The sequence below is a fragment of the Psittacula echo genome, assembly GCF_963264785.1.
Source record: "Psittacula echo genome assembly, chromosome: 9".
Taxonomy (NCBI): domain Eukaryota; kingdom Metazoa; phylum Chordata; class Aves; order Psittaciformes; family Psittacidae; genus Psittacula; species Psittacula echo.
Window position 1 is genome coordinate 8,937,704 of NC_137745.1, and position 18,752 is coordinate 8,956,455.

Sequence of the window (18,752 nt, forward strand, 5' to 3'; positions counted from 1 at the left end):
TTCTAGACCTCAGCACACTGCTTTAAGCCCCACAGCTTACGTGGGGCCGTTTCACCCTTACAAAAGTGAGGCTGCTAGCAATTACCTGTTAAATATCAGTGTTCCTGAGTTCAAGCACAAGGCTGGAATATGGGAAGTTTAAGTTTAAACACAGTTCATAGTTTAAAAGATGGAAAGTTTAAACAAAGCTGACATGCATCAAGTAAACTCAGGGACTTAAGGTATTTGGCACTGCTTACTGGAACGTCTCTGAGTGAAGCAGCCAAACACCCTAGATGTTTTAACCAATGTTAGAAACACTCTCGAATGTCCACAGATAAGCCACAAACTAAGGTGTCTTTATGATTTCTTTATTAATAAATACCTTAACAGCACCAATGATACTTGAACAATCCTGCAATGCTGTGCACAGCAGCTGCTTGGAGACTGTGAGGAGATGTGTCCGTGTATCCAGGCATGTTTTTGTCCTTTCATGTTTGCTTGTAAACAAAGTAATCTCTTCCATACTTTACACCTTTCATAGAATTGATCAAATCAATACCAAATAAGAGGAAAATGCTCATTTTAATCTACTAGCCTCTTCTGGTTTCAAGGTAATTCAGAAAGTGTACCGGAGTGCTATGATTTAAAACCACATTGCTGTGCTGCCTTTTAAAGGGTCTTCTCTTCGCATATACATATGCACACATGTTGAAAATAAGAGGTTTGGCCACCTTAAAGTTTCCATGTATCTGAAAGTATACTAACACTAAGATTTTGACAACAAAAACTGGGAAAAAAATGTATTCCTATACATCAGAGTTCTGTACATTAATAAGCATTTATACAAATATAATCCACCAAATATTGGCTTCTGCGTACAATTCTGAAACATGGTGATTCACTTGCACTCCCTAACCTCCAACAATGCTAGTACTAACAGGAACAATTCAGGTTGCTTTAGCACCCACAGGGCACATTTATTTTACAAGGTGGGTGCAGATTTCTTTCACTGTATATGCAGTTTACTTATGAATAAATTAAGTGGTAAAGTGAAGCTTGAACAACATAGTCTGTGGTGTAGTAACATCAGCAACTGCAAGTTCCTGGCCATCCACAAGCCCCAGTTCTGAAACAGAAAAAAAGAAGTTTAAGTACAGCAAACCCATGTGACTTGTCTTTCTTTTACATTAAAAGAAAGTTATGAATGCCATTCCCATAAACCGTAAGTATGATGAACTGAAGCTGCAAACACTTCACTAGCTAAACCAATATTCACCTAATTCAACCAGGAAACCAACAGACCTTTGTCAAGAAATAATAAAACACTGCTGAAGTGTGTTTCATTTACATCAGTTCAACTTTGTTGCAATGTTTGTATCTGCCAATGTTTCACATTTAAGCAATTTGAAGCTCAGCCCTGAGCAAAGTGAGAAAGGTGTATTGTACATACAAGGATAATGAAGCGTGTTCTAGTCTATAGTGCAAAAGAAAGGCAAACATGTCATAGTATAGTGCAAAATAAAAGTTAAACATGTCATAGTATAGTGCAAAATAAAGTTAAACATGCCATAGTGAGGGATAAAACTGACTTTCTATTTAGAGCAGTATCATGAAAATCTACACATGACAAGCGTAAGATACCTTTTAGTGTCTTGGAAAGATTTGGCCTTGTACGTTCTTCAATTGAAGCTACCGTCTGAAGAAAAACAAGTAAAGACAAGTCAAAACATTTCCTTTCCAATTCAGGAAAGTAAATTTAGATTAAGATTATTAAAGATAATTACATATATTCAGGTTACCTGTAAGTATAGTGTTTTGTTTCCCCCATACATAGTTGCTGTGATTGCAGGAGATTTCATTTGCCTATATATAAAACATTTTAAAGAAAAACCAGACAATCAGGTAAAAATACATTTAGAAAGTGCCTTCTTGAAACACTGAACTACAAAAAATTATCAAATAAATCATAATAACTGCACACTTACAATGAAGCGTTATTTGTCAAATAATCCAAGATCTCCTGCAGTTTAGCTGATGGGGAAATCTCTATGTTTTGGGGAAGTTGGCTGCAAGCTGGACAGTTCTCCTGCACAGGAATGCATGTTACATTAGTGTTTAAAAAATGCTGCTAGTAAGGTCTCAAAACTATTTGTGTGTTTGTGGGGTTTTATCTCTAGAAATATTAATACTGCTGTAAGTATTAGTGACAAAACCCAGTTCCTCATGTGGTCTGTCACTGTTTGACTGGCTCTCAACATCAACAAAGTATTTATGAACTATAAATTTCACCTGACATAAAATTTAATACTACAAACTTACAAATCAATTGCTGTCACAACCTCTTTTGGGGAAGATTTGCTTATGAGTCTTCTTAAGATTGTGTATCATATTTTGTAAACCGTATTTCCCATATGACAGGGGAAGTCTTCAGGATTCACTTTCAGTAAAGTCAAGTATTGTTTCTTCTGCATGTAATACAGCAGGTAGCACAGCAGAAACAGTTGATACTCCCATGTTGCACCAGCAGACACCAGAAACAGCTGTCTAAGAACCTCCCTATACCAGAAGCTACTTTTCCAAATATTAAGAAACTTTGGCTAAACATGCAAAAGTTAAATATTTATTTATTACATACACTATGTAATAGTTTTTGGTAAACTGATGGGTAGAAGAAAAGGTTTCATTATCAGGATACCAAATAAAACATCTGGTCATCTGCAGGTAAACAGCCCAGCTACTCTGCATGGACAGACCACCACTGTCATCACTCTTAGACCCCAGAACCACAGAAAATTTAACAGAATAGAAATTCCTACAAACTAAAAACAATGCTCTGGAGAAGTAGCAGACAAGTAACATTGTAGTTTCAGCTTTTAAAACTTCAGAAATACAATTATTCAGTGCTAGGGGTAAAGAGGCTCAATACTGGGTTTCAGAAATAGACACAAACTGTCTAAATTCAATAAAGATCAAAGTCAAGGAAACAACCCTGCAAGACTTTAACAGCACTAACCTTCCTCTCTGCTTCAAATGTGTGTGTGTATAATCCATCCACATCATTAAACACCAAGTAGTTGTTAAGAGGAACATATGCACTGTAATGACAAATATGTTTGTGTTAGCATGTGCCATTATGTTAGAAATCATGTAAGTTATTAATAAGAAATGAAATACCTTGTGGCTATTTTAAAAACTTCAGTGGCGCAAACAGCTGCAATGAGGAAAAAAAACCAAGTTGCTTCACTCTACCTCAGAACATACAGAGACATCAGTGCACAGAGATGTGCCAAAAGTGACAAGAAGTAAATCAAGTACAACAATTTGTAAAGAGAGAAATAAACATCTGAAGGTAGCTGGTAGTTCTATGCATTAATACCATAGATTCAGCATTAAGCTGATACACTGCGGGGTTTTCCCCCATTCTTAAATGCTTTTGATCACTCCTAGAGTCAGACACAAGTTTAAAATTTATACTCACATACTCTGTGGAAAACAGAAATGAGACCGTAAGAATAAATCAAACTTATTAAAAAAGTTCTCAATTCTAAACTGTTGCCTTACAAAACTCTAAAGTGTGTAAAGCAGAAGTGAAATGAGTTCTTGCAGCGTACCTGCAATTACTGCATTTGTAGAAGCTACTGCTGGAATAATTCGTTTAACCACCCCTGTAAAAACAAAACATACAGCTTTGTTATTTCCAAGGAGAGAGACAACTGAGATATGGCTTTTTAGCCAGAATAATTATAGAAGGGTGTACCCAAAAGTACTTTAACCATTCCAGGAGCTTCTGTAACAATAAGGTATGATGGCATGTTGCTCAAGTATTTGGGCGTTTCTTTATTTTAGGAATGGATCAAACACGTTGAGGAAAAATAAGGTATCGCATAAAGAGAACTAATAAACTAATTCTAAAACCAAGTATTCTGCATTTACCACTGAAAATTAATTTCAAACCCAGTTCTAGTCTTGCTTAACTGGAAAAATGCAGGAAGGAAAGATATTTGAGTTTGGAATTCCTTCTGCAAGAACAGGCTTGCCAAACTGTACTGGCATCTGCAGCCAACTCTTCTTCCATCCAGCTAAACAGCCATACACCAATACGAAGCAAGATTTCTTATGCATACAAGTTTGAACACCAGGAACAAGCAGGTTCACTCTTTCTCAGGCCTGCCAAAACACAGCAAATTCCTAAGTAATCTGAAGTTCCTCTGGCTTCTCATTATTGACTTGTCCCCTCCATATCTGAGAAAGCATGCATAAAGCTTTTATCTTTGCCTTCTTTCTTCTGTGTACTTTACAATTAAGCCACCTTCAAACGCCAAAAACCATGCTGCCATGTGCATGCACATTATATTTAATAACTGGAGTTCACATTTATCTGTACCAAAAAGTACTATTAGAGAACCAGTATAAACTGCTGCAAAGGCAATGACTATCTGCAATAAACTAGGGGGAATCTGAAGAAGATACACAACAATCAGTTTGCCCTTTTTTGATAGAAAGCCACACACTGAGGTTCAAGTGTGGCATTTCAGGCTCAGCATTTCAAATGTGTTCTCAGTACTACAAGCCAACAAACGAAAGTTATTACAAATTCCAGGGAAGTTGTATGTGATTCTCCACTTCTTTTCTATTTGGTTAGTGTTTAAAATCCTCAATGAGTGGCAGCATTCTGCATCTGCACCTGAACAGAGGCATCCTCAGCAGTGAAGAATAGATGCTATAGTCCTAACCAGCCTAAATTGGCATAAAATGTTGTTCTTACTAAAAGAAGCAATCTCATTCTCCTACTCTTTGACCCAGCAAAAGTGGTCACAGTGTAATGTAAACCATGGAGCTCCTCCAGGCTAAAAATAAAATGGCAAAAAGAATGTTCAGTTTTGTCCCAGTTAAGTTCCTCTGATTCATCACAAATGCCTCAACATCTGATTCATCATAAAAATACTTGTGCTGGTACAGGAAACAAGCTGTTTTGTTTCTGTTTTAAGATGTTAAGGGAGAAAAGAACTATTTCTTTCTCAGCAGAGCTGCCAACTTAGTCACAACAAACACAAAGAATGCTAATCCCGACTAATTGCAAATGCCATAAACTCAGTGAAATGCCATACCCTTACCTTGGGTGAGTCTGTATGTGACACCTTTAATTTTAAATTGTGATGCTCTTTCTAGTGACTTCTGGTAAATCCACTGGATATGTTCAGGGTCATCTCCATCCAACGCAACACCTTCTACAGCAGAGTTAAGAATTTATAAGTAAGTTAGTCACAAGAATTCTTTACAAGTGTTCTTTTTGTCTAAAAAAATACCTTTCATTAAGGTTAAAATGAATACCCCATTAAGCTATTAAAACTTGATGCTTAAATACCGTTTCTACGAACATGGTAAATTCTAACACATTCTATACACAAACTATCTTAACTTTGCAGATTTATAGAGCTGTTAGAAGTTACATTTTGAATCAGGAAAGTCATTGTGCAGTATGACAGAGAGAAACACATGAACAAGTGTGGAACTTGAAAGCGAGTCCAAGCAGAGAAAATCCATCACCAACTCAGAGAAGCCTCAGACTGACTACAACGATGAGCTACCTAAGGTTAAAAGGTAGGATTGTTCTATTAAAAGTAGCTGTGTATACCTAACTCAAAACAAACCAGTTAAAAAGAGAAATGTCAGTTCAGCACCAGTGCAATATACTCATTACCTCCAAAAGGTTGCTCCTTGGGCCACTGCAATATCCTGACATACTCAATACAGTGCTCTGGTAGCCTGGGCATAGACGCAATTGTACACATGGGAAAATTGACCTGGTGTGGGCAGGGGAGGAAAACCAGGAGAAAGTGTATAATACATTATGTATAGTGCTAGGAAAAGAAATAAGCTAATCAGAGGAACATAAGGAAAGGAAGTATCACTGCTTGCAATTACCTGTGGTGGGTAAAGCTCAAGCGTGCATTCAACACAGGCTGTCATACCAGGAATAATCACACGAACATTTCCTTTAAAACCTTCTGTCCCTCCATCGATTAAAGGTATGATGGAACTTGGATCCAGTACACCATCTTCATAGTGTAAAAATGACATCTAATGAATAAATCAGGGGAGGAAGGGGGATTGTTGGACTTTGGTTTTCCAAACAAGTTGCAGGGAAGAAAGAAAAACACCCCTAAAAATTTTATTCTTAACAGCGCACCACAAGGCCGAATGCTTAATATACAGTTTATTTTAAGAGCACATAGTGTATAAGACACTACTTATCAGTGCACAGGACTTGATCAACCACCTTCACCCTCCTCCTCCCTCACCCTCCAATAAATGCTGTTTTCCCCTTATACTATACCAAAACAAATGACTAATTGGTTTGAAGGATTTGGGGGGTTAATTCTTGGGTTTGTTGTTTTGTTGGGGTTTTTTGTTTGGTTTGTTTTGTAGATACTGGTAAATACTCAAGCCTTCTATTACTGTGTAGCAGCAGGGCTCTAAAAGATGACATTTACAAGTTGCAGCATGGTAAGTACTGTTTGACTAATGAGAAAACCCCAAACGTTCACAATGAGAGCATCCAGAGAAGCTGTGGAACTTCCCTTCTAACGCTTTTCAAAAGCTGACTGCACACGGCCACACAAATGTGATCTAAATTTGAAACAACCCCTGCAGGGCACTGCACAAATGTTATTTAACACTCCTCAAGAAAAAGGCAGCTAAGAAAACATGCATTTTATCCTGTTCACAAAGACAAAAGAAAACAGAAATAGATACAGAAAGCTGAAGTTTCAACAGCCCTCATTTCATTTTAATGACACATTTTACACAAATCTGTTCAATTCTAGTTAGCTATACTCAAGCAATAACCAGGCTTTGAAAAAGACTGAAGAAAAATGACTTTAAAAAGACTGAAGACTTTACCAGCATGCCATTTATCCATCTTCTGGCAATTACAGAGTCCAGCCCACAAACAATAATATGAAATTCTAGAGGGAAAAAGAGTCTATTATTTAAAGTCCACACTAAATCATAATTCTTAAGACAAGCAAGATGTTCATAACAGTCCAAAGGAACTGACTGCAGTTTATCTATCTCTCTTAGATTCCCTATATTACAGATGCATTTGTCTATTTCACAGAATCATAGAATAGTTAGGGTTGGAAAGGACCTCAAGATCATCTAGTTCCAACCCCCCTGCCATGGGCAAGGACATCTCACACTAGACTATGTCACCCAATGCTCTGTCCAACCTGGCCTTGAACACCGCCAGGGATGGAACATTCACAACTTCCCTGGGCAGCCCATTCCAGTGCCTCACCACCCTAACAGTAAAGAACTTCCTCCTTATATCCAATCTAAACTTCCCCTGTTGAAGTTTTAACCCGTTACCCCTTGTCCTATCACTACAGTCCCTGATGAATAGTCCCTCCCCAGCATCCTTGTAGGCCCCCTTCAGATACTGGAAGGCTGCTAAGAGGTCTCTATGTAGCCTTCTCTTCTCCAGGCTGAACAGCCCCAACTTTCTCAGCCTATCTTTATACGGGAGGTGCTCCAGGCCCCTGATCATCCTCATGGCCCTCCTCTGGACTTGTTCCAACAGTTCCATTTTTATGTTGAGGACACCAGAACTGCACACAATACTCCAAGTGAGGTCTCACAAGAGCAGAGTAGAGGGGCAGGATCACCTCCTTCGACCTGCTGGTCACACTCCTTTTGATGCAGCCCAGGATATGGTTGGCTTTCTGGGCTGCAAGCGAGCACACTACCGGCTCATGTTAAGTTTCTCATCGACCAACACCCCCAAGTCCTTCTCCGCAGGGCTGCTCTGAATCTCCTCTCTGCCCAACCTGTAGCTGTGCCTGGGATTGCTCAGACCCACGTGTAGAACCTTGCACTTGGCATGGTTAAACTTCATAAGGTTGGCATCAGCCCACCTCACAAGCGTGTCAAGGTCCCTCTGGATGGCACTCCTTCCCTCCAGGGTATCAACTGAACTAATACTTCTACTTCCAGTATACTGTAGAAGACTAAAGTAGTTAGCTATCTAACCACCAGGAAAAGTAGGTGGTTAGACTGCAGCAACAACTGCCAGGTTTCCCTAAAGGACCAGTGTGTGTTTGGCAGGGAAACAAATACCACTTACGTCGATAGAAGCTTTCATCCATGTCTTGAATCTTTTTAAAATATCTGAATGTAAGCCCAGTAAAGGAATATACTTATAAAATAGATGAGTTTACTGTTTTCTGTTTGCTACCCTAAAGCAAAAACATTGCCTAATTTGTTACTATTTGTTATAAAAAGTAGCATATAAAATTAAGATTGAAAATTCCCACAGCTGAATCTGTGGCATCTGAAAAAAAAACAAAAGTAAGGGACACAATATAACAGTTCACAGAGGAGAAAGCTCAGTAGGCAAACTAGGAAGCTCTAAACATGTGCTCTCACAAAGTCCTGTATCAGTAGATGCTGCTCCATGTCTATAAACTAAAGTCTGCTACCAGTACGTACTCAAAAGACTGATGAATAAACCTGATACTTTAATATTTCAGTGAAAACTTGAATATTGTATTTGAATAAAAAGACTCAATAGAAGGAAACATACAAAAGAGTTTCTTAAAGCTTAATCTTCTTTCCCCAACGCATACTTCCTGTATGCCAATGTCACTGAGAAAGAATTTCTAATCACCAGCTGAACGAATCTGTTCTTTATTGTATGAAAAAGAAAGGATGGCAGCAAATTACTTTAGATAGTCTTACCACCTACAGAGTTTTCGAGGTTTTTTGAAGCTTTCAGGGCTACTACTTCTCTACAAAAGGATACGGTACGACAGCACAGTTGGGAATGCGGTTGTTTAGGAATTCTGCTGCAACTTCTGCTTTTGGTCGCCCAACATCCTTCGGACTGGGAATAAACCAAGCAATTTCAAACACATTTTTTAGTAGATTCAATCTTTCCAGACTCTATGCATTACAATACTGAATTAAATGACTAATTGTTACTGGAGGACAATTTATTGATATGGATAGTATCACATGCAATAGAATAGTTTGGGTTGGAAGGGACCTTCAAGAGTCATCTAGTCCAACCCTCTGTGATACGCAGGGACATCTTCAACTAAATCAAGTTGCCCTAATCAAGGCATCCCTGTAAAGCATCAGATATAAGAACCTGTTATTTAAATATGTCCATGTAACTATGGTTATCAATACCAAAACCATACAATTTTTCACTTAGCTTGGAAGAAAAGGGCATCAGAAAGATTGGTATGTCAATCTGTGTGCATTATTCTTTGGTGTCACTTTTTCATTAGTCATTAGCTATATCTGAATGGTAAGGAACCTATGTTAATTTTCTTCACACCACAGATCCCTGAACAAGAAGGAATCATACACAACATTTAGTAAATTATTAATATTATTGTGATATGAAAGTTCAGTAACCTTTAATGATATCTTGTTCAACCAAAATAATGATCATATTCACATATTTTAAGTACATTTAAAAAACCAAAAGTTGAATAGTGAAAATATCACTTACCGAAACAGAAACTGTCGGTTCAGATTAGAAACATCTATAGTATCCATGTCAATAACATGGATGTGTCTGAAGCCAGACAGTGCCTGTGAAAAGAGAGTGTAAACTTCATTTAACAGGAAGTGAAATGCTTACAGTGCTCCAGAATTCATTCCACGTGCCAAAGAAACAACCTTTGGAGGCACAAACCTATTTGCTCTCCATTCCCTGTGCAGACAGGTATATTGTTGTTCTTTGTTAAAAGAATATCCTTTGCTGGGTTAGTAATGCTGATGTTTACACAGATGGAATTAGCCATGTTTCAATGATCAAAGACAATGTTCTATTGAACAAAATATTGCTTTATGCTAGTCGTAACATAGGGAAGCCAACAATAGACTGATCCGTAAGGGGAATTTGCAGTATTCCCTCACAACTGCAGTAAATCAAAAGCCTTTATTATGGGGAAAAAAAGTGCAGAATTTTAAGAAATACCACTGCTTGGCAGGAAGAGAAAATCAAAGTTTAATTCCTCTAAGATGTTAAGGTTTTGAACATTCACTATTTTTACAGTTGGCATAAATGAGTCTGGCATATGCATCTTCAAATCACAGTTCAAAATAAGCCAATGCAAACACGTAAAGTTCCCTCCCTACCAAAGAACGCGCTGAACCTCTGGCAGAGGTTCTGCCTGATCTCTGTCTGCATGCAGTCCATCACCAGACCGGAGAAGTAACTTTGAAGTAAAATTGTCTGAAAACTGGACTGCAGGTCTGATCTGATAAAATAGTGTCTGTCAGACACAAAGAAACTATGTGAATTGTAGTTGAAGTGAAATAAATCATGTAAAACACTGGGTTTAGAGATAGGAAATGTGTTGTGATGTTCTGAAGTGACTTAAAAAAATTCAAGTCCTGTACCTTATGCGTTTTCCTTTGAGACCCAATTCTGTTATATAATAAAGACTTTCAGACTTCACATTTTACATTTTCTGAATAAACAGAGTCACCCCACACATAATAAGCATTGAAAATGCTGTATTGGGAAACTGATTAAACAAGTGAACAACAGGACTGAAGTCCTCTAGAATAGAAACTGATTCTGTAAGAAAAGCAGCAAGACTCTCTCTGTTATACTGGATACCCTTGATGCAGAGCAATCATTTTGTTTCCTGGATAAATGTTCAGCTTTTGTTCAATATTATCAAAGCAGACTTGGAGAGCCTGCTAAAAAGAAGAGTGAGCCTGGGGCATCTGAACATACAGTCTTTATAAAGCTTAGATTCATTGTCCCAGAGACAGGAATACATGTGAACAGAATCTAGATTTGCTTACTGTTCTGAAAATCATAAAAATAAATCATGATAACTTAAAACTGCACTGATGGGAATTATGCACACACAGCAGACTTATGAAGTTCCTTATTACGTACAAATCCTCCATCTCAACAAGCTGTCAACAGATGGAATTTGTTATGTCTCAATGAACACATAAAACAGGAGCTCTGGGCAGAGGTTAAATTCACCAGCACTAAATTCCCAAGGAAAGAAAACTGTCTTGGAGCTGTCATAGTCTCTCCAAGTAAAATCTTGCTCAAGCATTGCAGTAGCAAACCAGCAACCAGAATAAGAGCACATGTAAGTGCTGGAACTGTAAAACCCCTAACTTAATGGATCTGGGATGCCTGGCTTTAAATGAGGCTATTGATCTATCAAGGATCTCAAGCCTGGAGGAAGCCTGTGCAAATACTGAACTAGCAGTACATAAATTTTATAGTGAAGTGGACCTAATGTACAACTGTTAGCATAAATTAAGGAATTTATTTTATGATGAGTGATTATATCAATCCACACATTTTCCATGGAATTCCTAAGGACAGAAATTCTTCTTATTAAATACAACCATAGAAATGTACAGTATTAGTCTAAACTATCAAACTCAAACAGTATGGTAACAGTGACACATTGATAAATATGAGTGCCTGTGAGGATAAAAACATTTATAAGGCAATTAAATTCATACACATTTATTAGGTAAATATCGACTGCACACAATCCCATAACTGCATTTTATATGCTTAAAAACTGCTTTTTGAAACACGTAGTGAACCCATCATACACTAACACCATAGTAAGAAAACTAGAGAATACCTTCTGGTAATCCATACACCAAGGAAGTACTGTAATATTCCTTCTCTCTTCTTACACTATTATCTGTTCCTCCTTAGCCATTTCCAACAGGATATTTCATCTTGGCCTAGCTCAATAAAGCTGCCATTATATAGGCTGAATTCAGTCATACATATGTCTCTCTGAGCGATAAGGCTCTGCAGACAACCTCCAATTTACTGATCCTGAGGAACTGGAAAACCTGAGAGCCAGTGCTCAGGAAAGCCAAATGGATTCCAGAGTTGTGACAGTCACCATAGACGCAGTCAGTCTGGCTCTACCCATCTCACTATGAAAGAACATAAATAATTCCAGCAATTCGAACCTTACTCTGAATCCAAAGATGTAAAATAAACTGGAATTAAGTTCAACTATGACTGTTAATACTAAACATTGTACAAGCTAGTTATGGCAGTTTGAAGCATCACTTTTCATCTGAAAAGATACATTTTAGCTAGTACCAGGCTACTAGGAAGAAAAATAACTGTTACTGCTGAAACCAGGACACCATTGTATCCCAAACACCACCTCCTTGTATCATTAGGAGCCAGTTTGTTCTTAGTTTACTTCATCTTCCTAGATCCGGTAATTAAGGAAAATTGCCAACACTGGACCATATCTAAGGCTGCTAGTGAACTTTGTCTACACTTCACAAAGAGCACCGTGTTGTCCTCCACGACAAGGTTTAAGATAGCCAAGTAACATGCAACATATTAGACTACCACCTTCTAAGCTTTCTGTCAAGGTGCATTCTTCAAGTTTATTGTCTGTGTCATCACGTATTTTATATATTTTGATTAGAATTTAGGGATTTAGTAGCTATATACGACCAAAAATGACAAATTAACAAAGTAGAAAATATAATTTACTCAAGGAAAAAAGACTGCAAGACACAAAGGACGAAAACTGAGTAATTACCAGGTTTTTCAGGAGTTCGCATCCTAATCCTCCTGCTCCAATAACCAGCACTTTACATGTGTTCAACAAAAAATCAAGAGCCTGTGGAAAATATAAAACAAAATATTAATACAGTAAATATGAAAAAGCACAACTTGTTCTTTACTTCATAACCCTTATGAGTTACTGTACATTTTCAGTGCCTAATTAAAGTTTCACATAAAACAACTTCTATCAATGAAACAGTTTGTGCTTGCAGGGCTAATCACATATCAGGCTTTTAACATGTTGTTGAGTTCATACAACTTCTATATCCCAGCTTACAGAAAAGCAAGACCTTCGTTGTATCATTATTCTCTTCATATTAATTTTGGCCATGAAAAAAGCAAGTTCCACCTTTATTATTCCATTTAAGGATATAATATTCTCTTCCTCCAAATATTTTACTGATATAAAATATCTCTCCTCCTCTGGGAGTTTCCCAGCATGAAGCAGACACCGGAGTTCAAAGCCCATGACAGGGAGATCGAAGATACCGCGCTGGGCCCTGACAACAAGGTGGTGAACAGCAGGATGGGACTTCCAGTGCAGTGTGGCAGCAGGACCAGCTGGCGATGGGGCTGTGCTAGAACAAGAACCTGCCTGGCATCCCTGACAAGGCTGACTGCTACCAGGCCCGCCTGTTTGGGGCAGTGGAGGGCAATGCTGAGGCACTGCCGCTCTACACTGTTCAGCTGCCCCACAGGCGGGAGCACCGCCCCCCACCCTGCTACCTGACCAAGTGGGATGGGAAGAGCTTCCTGCCACTGCTCACCCGGCCCTATGGAACTGAGGTCATCTCCTGCCTCTGCATAAGTGACTCAGGTACCTTCCTGGGACTAGGCACGGTGACAGGCTCTGTTGCCATCCACATCACCTTCTCACCGCAGAGGCTGTACTATGTGAAAGAGGCCAATGGCATCGTGGTGACAGACATGGCTTTTGTCCCTGAGAGCCAGCACAGATGGGAGCTGAGGGCAGGGAATGAGGCAGCTCCCTCCCTGCCGGGCTGCTACTGCTGCTGTGTGCCGGGCTCATCGTAGCTGCCATCCTGCTGCTGCAATTTGCCTTCGCGGGCTTCCTGTAGACCCCTGGCCCTTGATGGGCCCCTGGGGATGGGCAGACTCCGCCGGGCCGGGCCCACCCCCTGCAGACTGTGAAGAAGATGAGGGACCAGGCCCGGCGCCAGGGTGTGAACGGGGGAGCCTGGGGACGGTGCTGGCGGCCATATGGGGCAGACACCGGCAAAGAGGGGTTCCCCTGCCCCACCGCTGCTATGAAAACTGGAGGGAGAAAAAATGTAGGGTTTGTTTTGGGTTTTTTTTCTTTTTTTTTGTCCCTGCCCATGGCAGGGGGGTTGGAACTGGATAATCTTAAGGTCCTTTCCAACTCTAACTATTCTATTCTATACAACACAAAATAAATATAAAACAGACAAACAACATTGCTGGCTCAAAAGAACTGATTTTTTAACTATATAACTGCTTTCATTGGATTGTTCTACTAGACCCCAGTGTCAAACTGGTGAATAATGGAACAGTACATTAAAAAGTAACAGTAAAATACATTCAACTGTAAACTCTGAATAAAAATGTACCAAGAAAGGAAAGCAGAAGTAATACATTAAACAGTCTAGATTTTGCTTTTCCCTACTAAACATCTTTCCCAATTCTTTAAGTATTCATATTAACCTTAATTCCTTCTTTAAGTACAAGAAATTCCTTACTGTATCTAATTACTTAAAAACAGAGACAAATGCTGCTATTTCTCATGTGAAACTCAAAAGACGGAGCATAATTCATATGCTGTTCTACATTTTTATATACAATGACAGCAAGCTTGTAGTTGACAGTGTACAATTCAGAAACACAAGCTTATGAAAAGAAAGCAAGTTCTTCTAGAGCCGTAATGTTCAACTGATTAAACACAAGCTTTTCATGCACTTTTAGTATTCATACACTGCTGGTGATCAATTAATGAAACTTTACATTCGTTTGCAACACACACTACAGATTTATTTAAAGTAAGTGTTTCTCACTTGAGTGCCTGGCTCGAAATCAGGATGTGTGAATGGTCCAGATCGCTCGAGAAACTTCCTTACATGGTTCCAGCGACCTTCCCAGTCTCCAGTGTCCCCACACCCACCATCAACAGCCATTCTGCACAGAACACAGTAAATTCAGCTGCAAAATCATAGAGAAAAAGCCACACCTCCAAAATGATTTATTTCTTTATATAACTTAAAAATACCTAAATTATTGACCATTCATACAAATGCATCTGCATATTCTTTAAGCACGTAAGTTATGCACATGAACATTTGCATGAGTGGGTTTTATTTGTGGAACTAGAAAGCAACAATACAAATATCCATAGAGGGGAAAACCACAGGCATTTCAATAAACCCCACTGATTCTGCTTTTACTAGTAAAAGTTGACCTGAAGTGAAGTGAAAAAAGGGTCTGGCCTTTTTGCTTTAACTTCCCTCGTATTTAAAGAGGACACAGAAAAAGAGATTGTCCCTTTAGATTTTGAGGGTCTCAAGTCAAGTCCTGTATCCTTTTTTTCACAGATTTTTGAAGTTCATAAATCATATTTAGAATTATCAGTGTGTAACTAGAATTGTGAGGCACTGAATAAATAACAGTAAAATGCTCCAACACTGGCCTCTGAGTCTTCACAGTTAATTTAAATGAATGCTACCAAAAGTAAGAATCTACCCTTTTTTCTGCTTTTGCAGGTCACTTTTAGCAGTACATAAATTTAAACTCTTCAGAGACTTATTGGAATAGTTCAACATCAGCTCTCATAAGCAACTTTCTAACATAAGATCATCACCTACACAGAACAAGCCCTTTCCTAAAGGAGCACACTTCCCTTTTTAAATAGGAACACCACTCAATGTGTATGTACAATTACGTTCTATGTTAATACAAAACTAAGCTTGTTACAAAAGAGCTTATGAAGTATGAAAGGTTGTGTCATCGTTGATAAGGTGCACTGAAGTCATAGGAAGAACACTCGGATCAATAACTGCTGGGTAATGTTTAGAATTTATTATTACTTCCTGGTGACTTAGAAGGAAAATGTAGTAAAAACATGTAGACAATGAGTGCCTTTATCCTCACAAAATTCAGAAGATGGACAACAGTTTGTCCAGAGTAACTTTAATTTACAGGAAATTAGTTTTGCAAGAATTTCAGTAACAGGGGAAACTTCACTAAACTGTAGGAATAAATACATCATCATTTGCTTGTGTTTTGATTGCAGACTGAACTCATTCCTCGTTAACTGCTGGCTTCAGGTAAGTTACTGAATTAACAGTTGAAGACCTAAAACATTTATTTCAGTTCATAAAGGTCTTTTGACCTCTGACTTGCACTTCTGAATCTTCCCCAGTTTCCACAATAATGTGAAAATACACATTTTTCACATCATGGGAGATAGCGTGAATAAATACGGCACTCCCTCTGCTGAACCCTGGGCTCATCTGTTTGCAGGATACATTAAGCACTGCCTTATACAAATAAAATGGGCCAATACACATCACAACAATTGCTTCTATGGATCATATTATAATTCTTAACTTTTCTGGAAACAAGTGCAGAAGTGGTGCTTGGTGACATGAACTTTTTTTATCCTTTTATATAGTCCATATAAACAGCTATTTAAGCAGTAGTACTCTTTAGATGTGCTTTTCCTTTATAAGTGATAAAATGGTAAGATCTAGCTTCATCTTTGTGATTATACTACAGTTTGGTTTTTTACAGGGTTGGACATCGTGGAGATCCGAAAAACATCAGTAACTCCACCTGAGATTTTATGTTTAACTTCAGAGGCAGGTTTCTAAACTGTTTATGTTGGTGTTATTACAGCGTTACCAGGTATTTGTTATGAGAGCTTAACATAATTCCTGTTTATTTCATCAAATTACTTTAATTTGACTATTTGTTTAATATATCAGAGCACCACAGTGCTTATGTTGCTTTAGGCCCAGACTTTCCCTTCCCATCTCCACAGCTCCATGTGTATGAGGGACTTGGCATGCATCCCTCCCCATCCAACATGCACAGGGATTTTTGTGACCCTCACCCCAACACACACATGCACTGCCTGTGAGTCCACCGCTCAGACAGGCAGGTCTGCTTTGTGATCTCTGGGAAGAGAGACACAAGTAGATGGAAGGGAACAGTTAAGGGATGGAAGCAGATGAGGTTAAAGATTACTGAGCATTAGTTTTCAAGGCTGTTAAGACAGATGGATAGAATTTAGGGTTTTAATAAGCAGAGGCAACTGTTCCGTAGCCTGAATTTTTAATTTTCAGCCAAAATTTAGTCACCTGCTTCTAGCCTAGAGGCCCCCCCGAGGTCCCTGACCGGCAATGCAGCTCTTCCCACTCCTGTCACAAAGCTCTCCAGCACACCAGCCTTTACTCATGCCAAGCTCCAAGCCCGCGATTCCCATCCCCACTCCGGGTGAGCCCCTTGGTCCTCTCCCCAGGTAGATTCCTCTTCCCCAGTCCTTGCTATTCAAGCGCCCTTTCGCGTCCCCCTTCCTCATTCCGGCCTAACACCTCTCTTCCAGCTCCCTTCACCGCGGGGCCCCGGGCCGCTCACGCACGGTCGCCCCAGCCAGCGCCTCTCCATCGGGCCCCACAGCTAACCCGCAGCCTCCTCCCAGCCCACACCTCTCCTGCGGGGCTGCGGCTCACCCTGACCTACCAGCCACCCCTCAGCAAGCACTGCCTGCCCCGGGAGCGGGGAGCCCGCTCGCCCGCAGCCCCGCACTAACCCATCCGCCAGCAGCTCCTCTAGCCTCCTTCTTTTCTTCTCCCTAAAAGAGAGAGAATAAAAGAAGGGTCAGTATCGCGCTACAGAGACCGGGGAGGAGAGAGAGGGGACTCCGGAGCCCACCCGTCCCCGGGAAGCGGGGAAAGGGGCGGCCAAGCACACACATACACAGCACTTACGGTTCTTCGCTATCCGCCATATTTCCCTCTGCTTCCCACGTTGCTCCGCGGCGCCCCAATGGGCGGTGCTTCCCCAGCGCGCCGCCGCGGTTGCAGGGCCAGAGAGCTGGGGAGGGGGACAGAGCGCCCTGGGCGCCATGGCAACCAGGCGGGGTACCCCCGGGCCCCAAGGTACAGACCGGGCAGCCCAAGCCACACCTGCCCCAAGCAGCCACTTCTCTCCCTCCATCCCTCGGTCCCAAGCGCTCTCCCGACGCCCATATCCCCGATGCTTCCCGGGAGCTCGGGACGGCATCCCCAGGGACAAAGCGTGTGTGGTGGTCGCGGGGCTTTAAAGCCCACGGGAAGACCGGAGACCGAACGTGGCCTCTGCCTGGCCGAGTGATTTCTGCGCCTGAGCTGCGTTATCAAATAGCTTTCGCCTCGCAGCGCTCCCCGGGCAGGGTCCTGTCCACGAACTGCATCAACCAGAGCCTGCACACAGAAGCCTGTGGTCCCACAGCTAACACAAGAAGTGGCCTCCAACCGCTGGGTGGGAGGCAAATGGGCCGTTGGAGTGTGAAAGCACTGAAGGAGCAACTGTTCTACATGGACTGATGGGGTTCAAGCCACTGTGGCTGCTGGCAATGGCCCTCGTCTTCAAAGCCAGAGTGTTTAGGGCACAATCATTCCATCACAGGACCATCCTGTGATGGCTTGACATCTCTCAAGTGCCTGCTTGGCTGGGGCAGCCATTCCAGGGCCCCCTCCTCCATGCTCGGCCCCCAACAGAGGATGTGAACTGGATCTGTCACTGACTGTTAAAAGTATGTCATGTTTTTCTGAGGAAACGATGTTGGGGTGAGTCCGGAAGAGATCATGGAGATGCTTCGAGGGCTGAAGCACCTCTGCTATGGTGAGAGAGCACAGGCTAAGAGAGCTGGGCTTCAGCTGTTCAGGCTGGAGAAGAGAGTGCTCTGGGAAGACCTTAGAGCAGCTTTCAATGCCTAAAGGGGCCAACAAGAAAGCTGGAGAGTGGCTTTTGACAAGGACATGTAGAGAGGGACAAGTAGGAATGGCTTGAAACTGACAGGAGATTTAGATTGTGTGTTAGGAAAACAAAATCTTCCCTGTGAGGGTGCTGAGGCGCTGGCACAGGGTGCCCAGAGAAGCTGCGGCTGCCCCATCCCTGGCAGTGTTCAAGGCCAGGTTGGATGGGGCTT

General features: G+C 40.8%; 1 protein-coding gene and 1 pseudogene across 6 annotated transcripts; one reads left to right on the forward strand and one right to left on the reverse strand.

The window, feature by feature from the left end:
* Positions 1-259: 259 nt before the first annotated feature.
* UBA3 (ubiquitin like modifier activating enzyme 3) lies at positions 260-17,593 on the reverse strand. 5 transcript variants are annotated; one of them, XM_080625431.1, is made up of 18 exons: positions 17,551-17,571; positions 17,373-17,414; positions 14,620-14,740; positions 12,564-12,644; positions 9,503-9,585; positions 8,786-8,866; positions 8,108-8,151; positions 6,886-6,950; positions 5,908-6,063; positions 5,684-5,786; positions 5,097-5,210; positions 3,594-3,647; positions 3,157-3,193; positions 2,996-3,077; positions 1,968-2,068; positions 1,782-1,845; positions 1,624-1,678; positions 260-1,108 (listed from the first exon to the last, which is right to left on the reverse strand). In XM_080625431.1, exons 1-18 carry the CDS (start codon positions 17,568-17,570, stop codon positions 1,020-1,022), a joined length of 1,392 nt encoding a protein of 463 aa, XP_080481557.1. In that variant the 5' UTR covers position 17,571; the 3' UTR covers positions 260-1,019. The 5 variants fall into 5 exon arrangements, with proteins under 5 accessions (XP_080481557.1, XP_080481560.1, XP_080481558.1 ...); XM_080625432.1 differs by lacking the exon at positions 17,373-17,414 and having other exon boundaries at positions 261-1,108; positions 17,551-17,593; XM_080625433.1 differs by lacking the exon at positions 17,551-17,571 and having other exon boundaries at positions 261-1,108; positions 17,303-17,406.
* On the forward strand, positions 12,919-13,850 carry LOC308225062 (guanine nucleotide-exchange factor SEC12 pseudogene; annotated as a pseudogene). The gene is made up of 2 exons: positions 12,919-12,927; positions 13,020-13,850. The product of its transcript is annotated as a guanine nucleotide-exchange factor SEC12 pseudogene (transcript).
* Positions 17,594-18,752: the final 1,159 nt, after the last annotated feature.

Excerpts from the sequence above, each read along its gene's own strand:
- UBA3 (XM_080625431.1), bottom strand. The coding sequence starts at position 17,570 with ATGGCGGATAGCGAAGAACC. Across the intron at positions 8,152-8,785 it reads CCCAACTGTGCTGTCGTACC|ATATTTTAAAAAGATTCAAG; the intron begins GTATCCTTTTGT and ends GCTTACATTCAG. Across the intron at positions 5,787-5,907 it reads TTGAGCTTTACCCACCACAG|GTCAATTTTCCCATGTGTAC; the intron begins GTAATTGCAAGC and ends TGCCCACACCAG.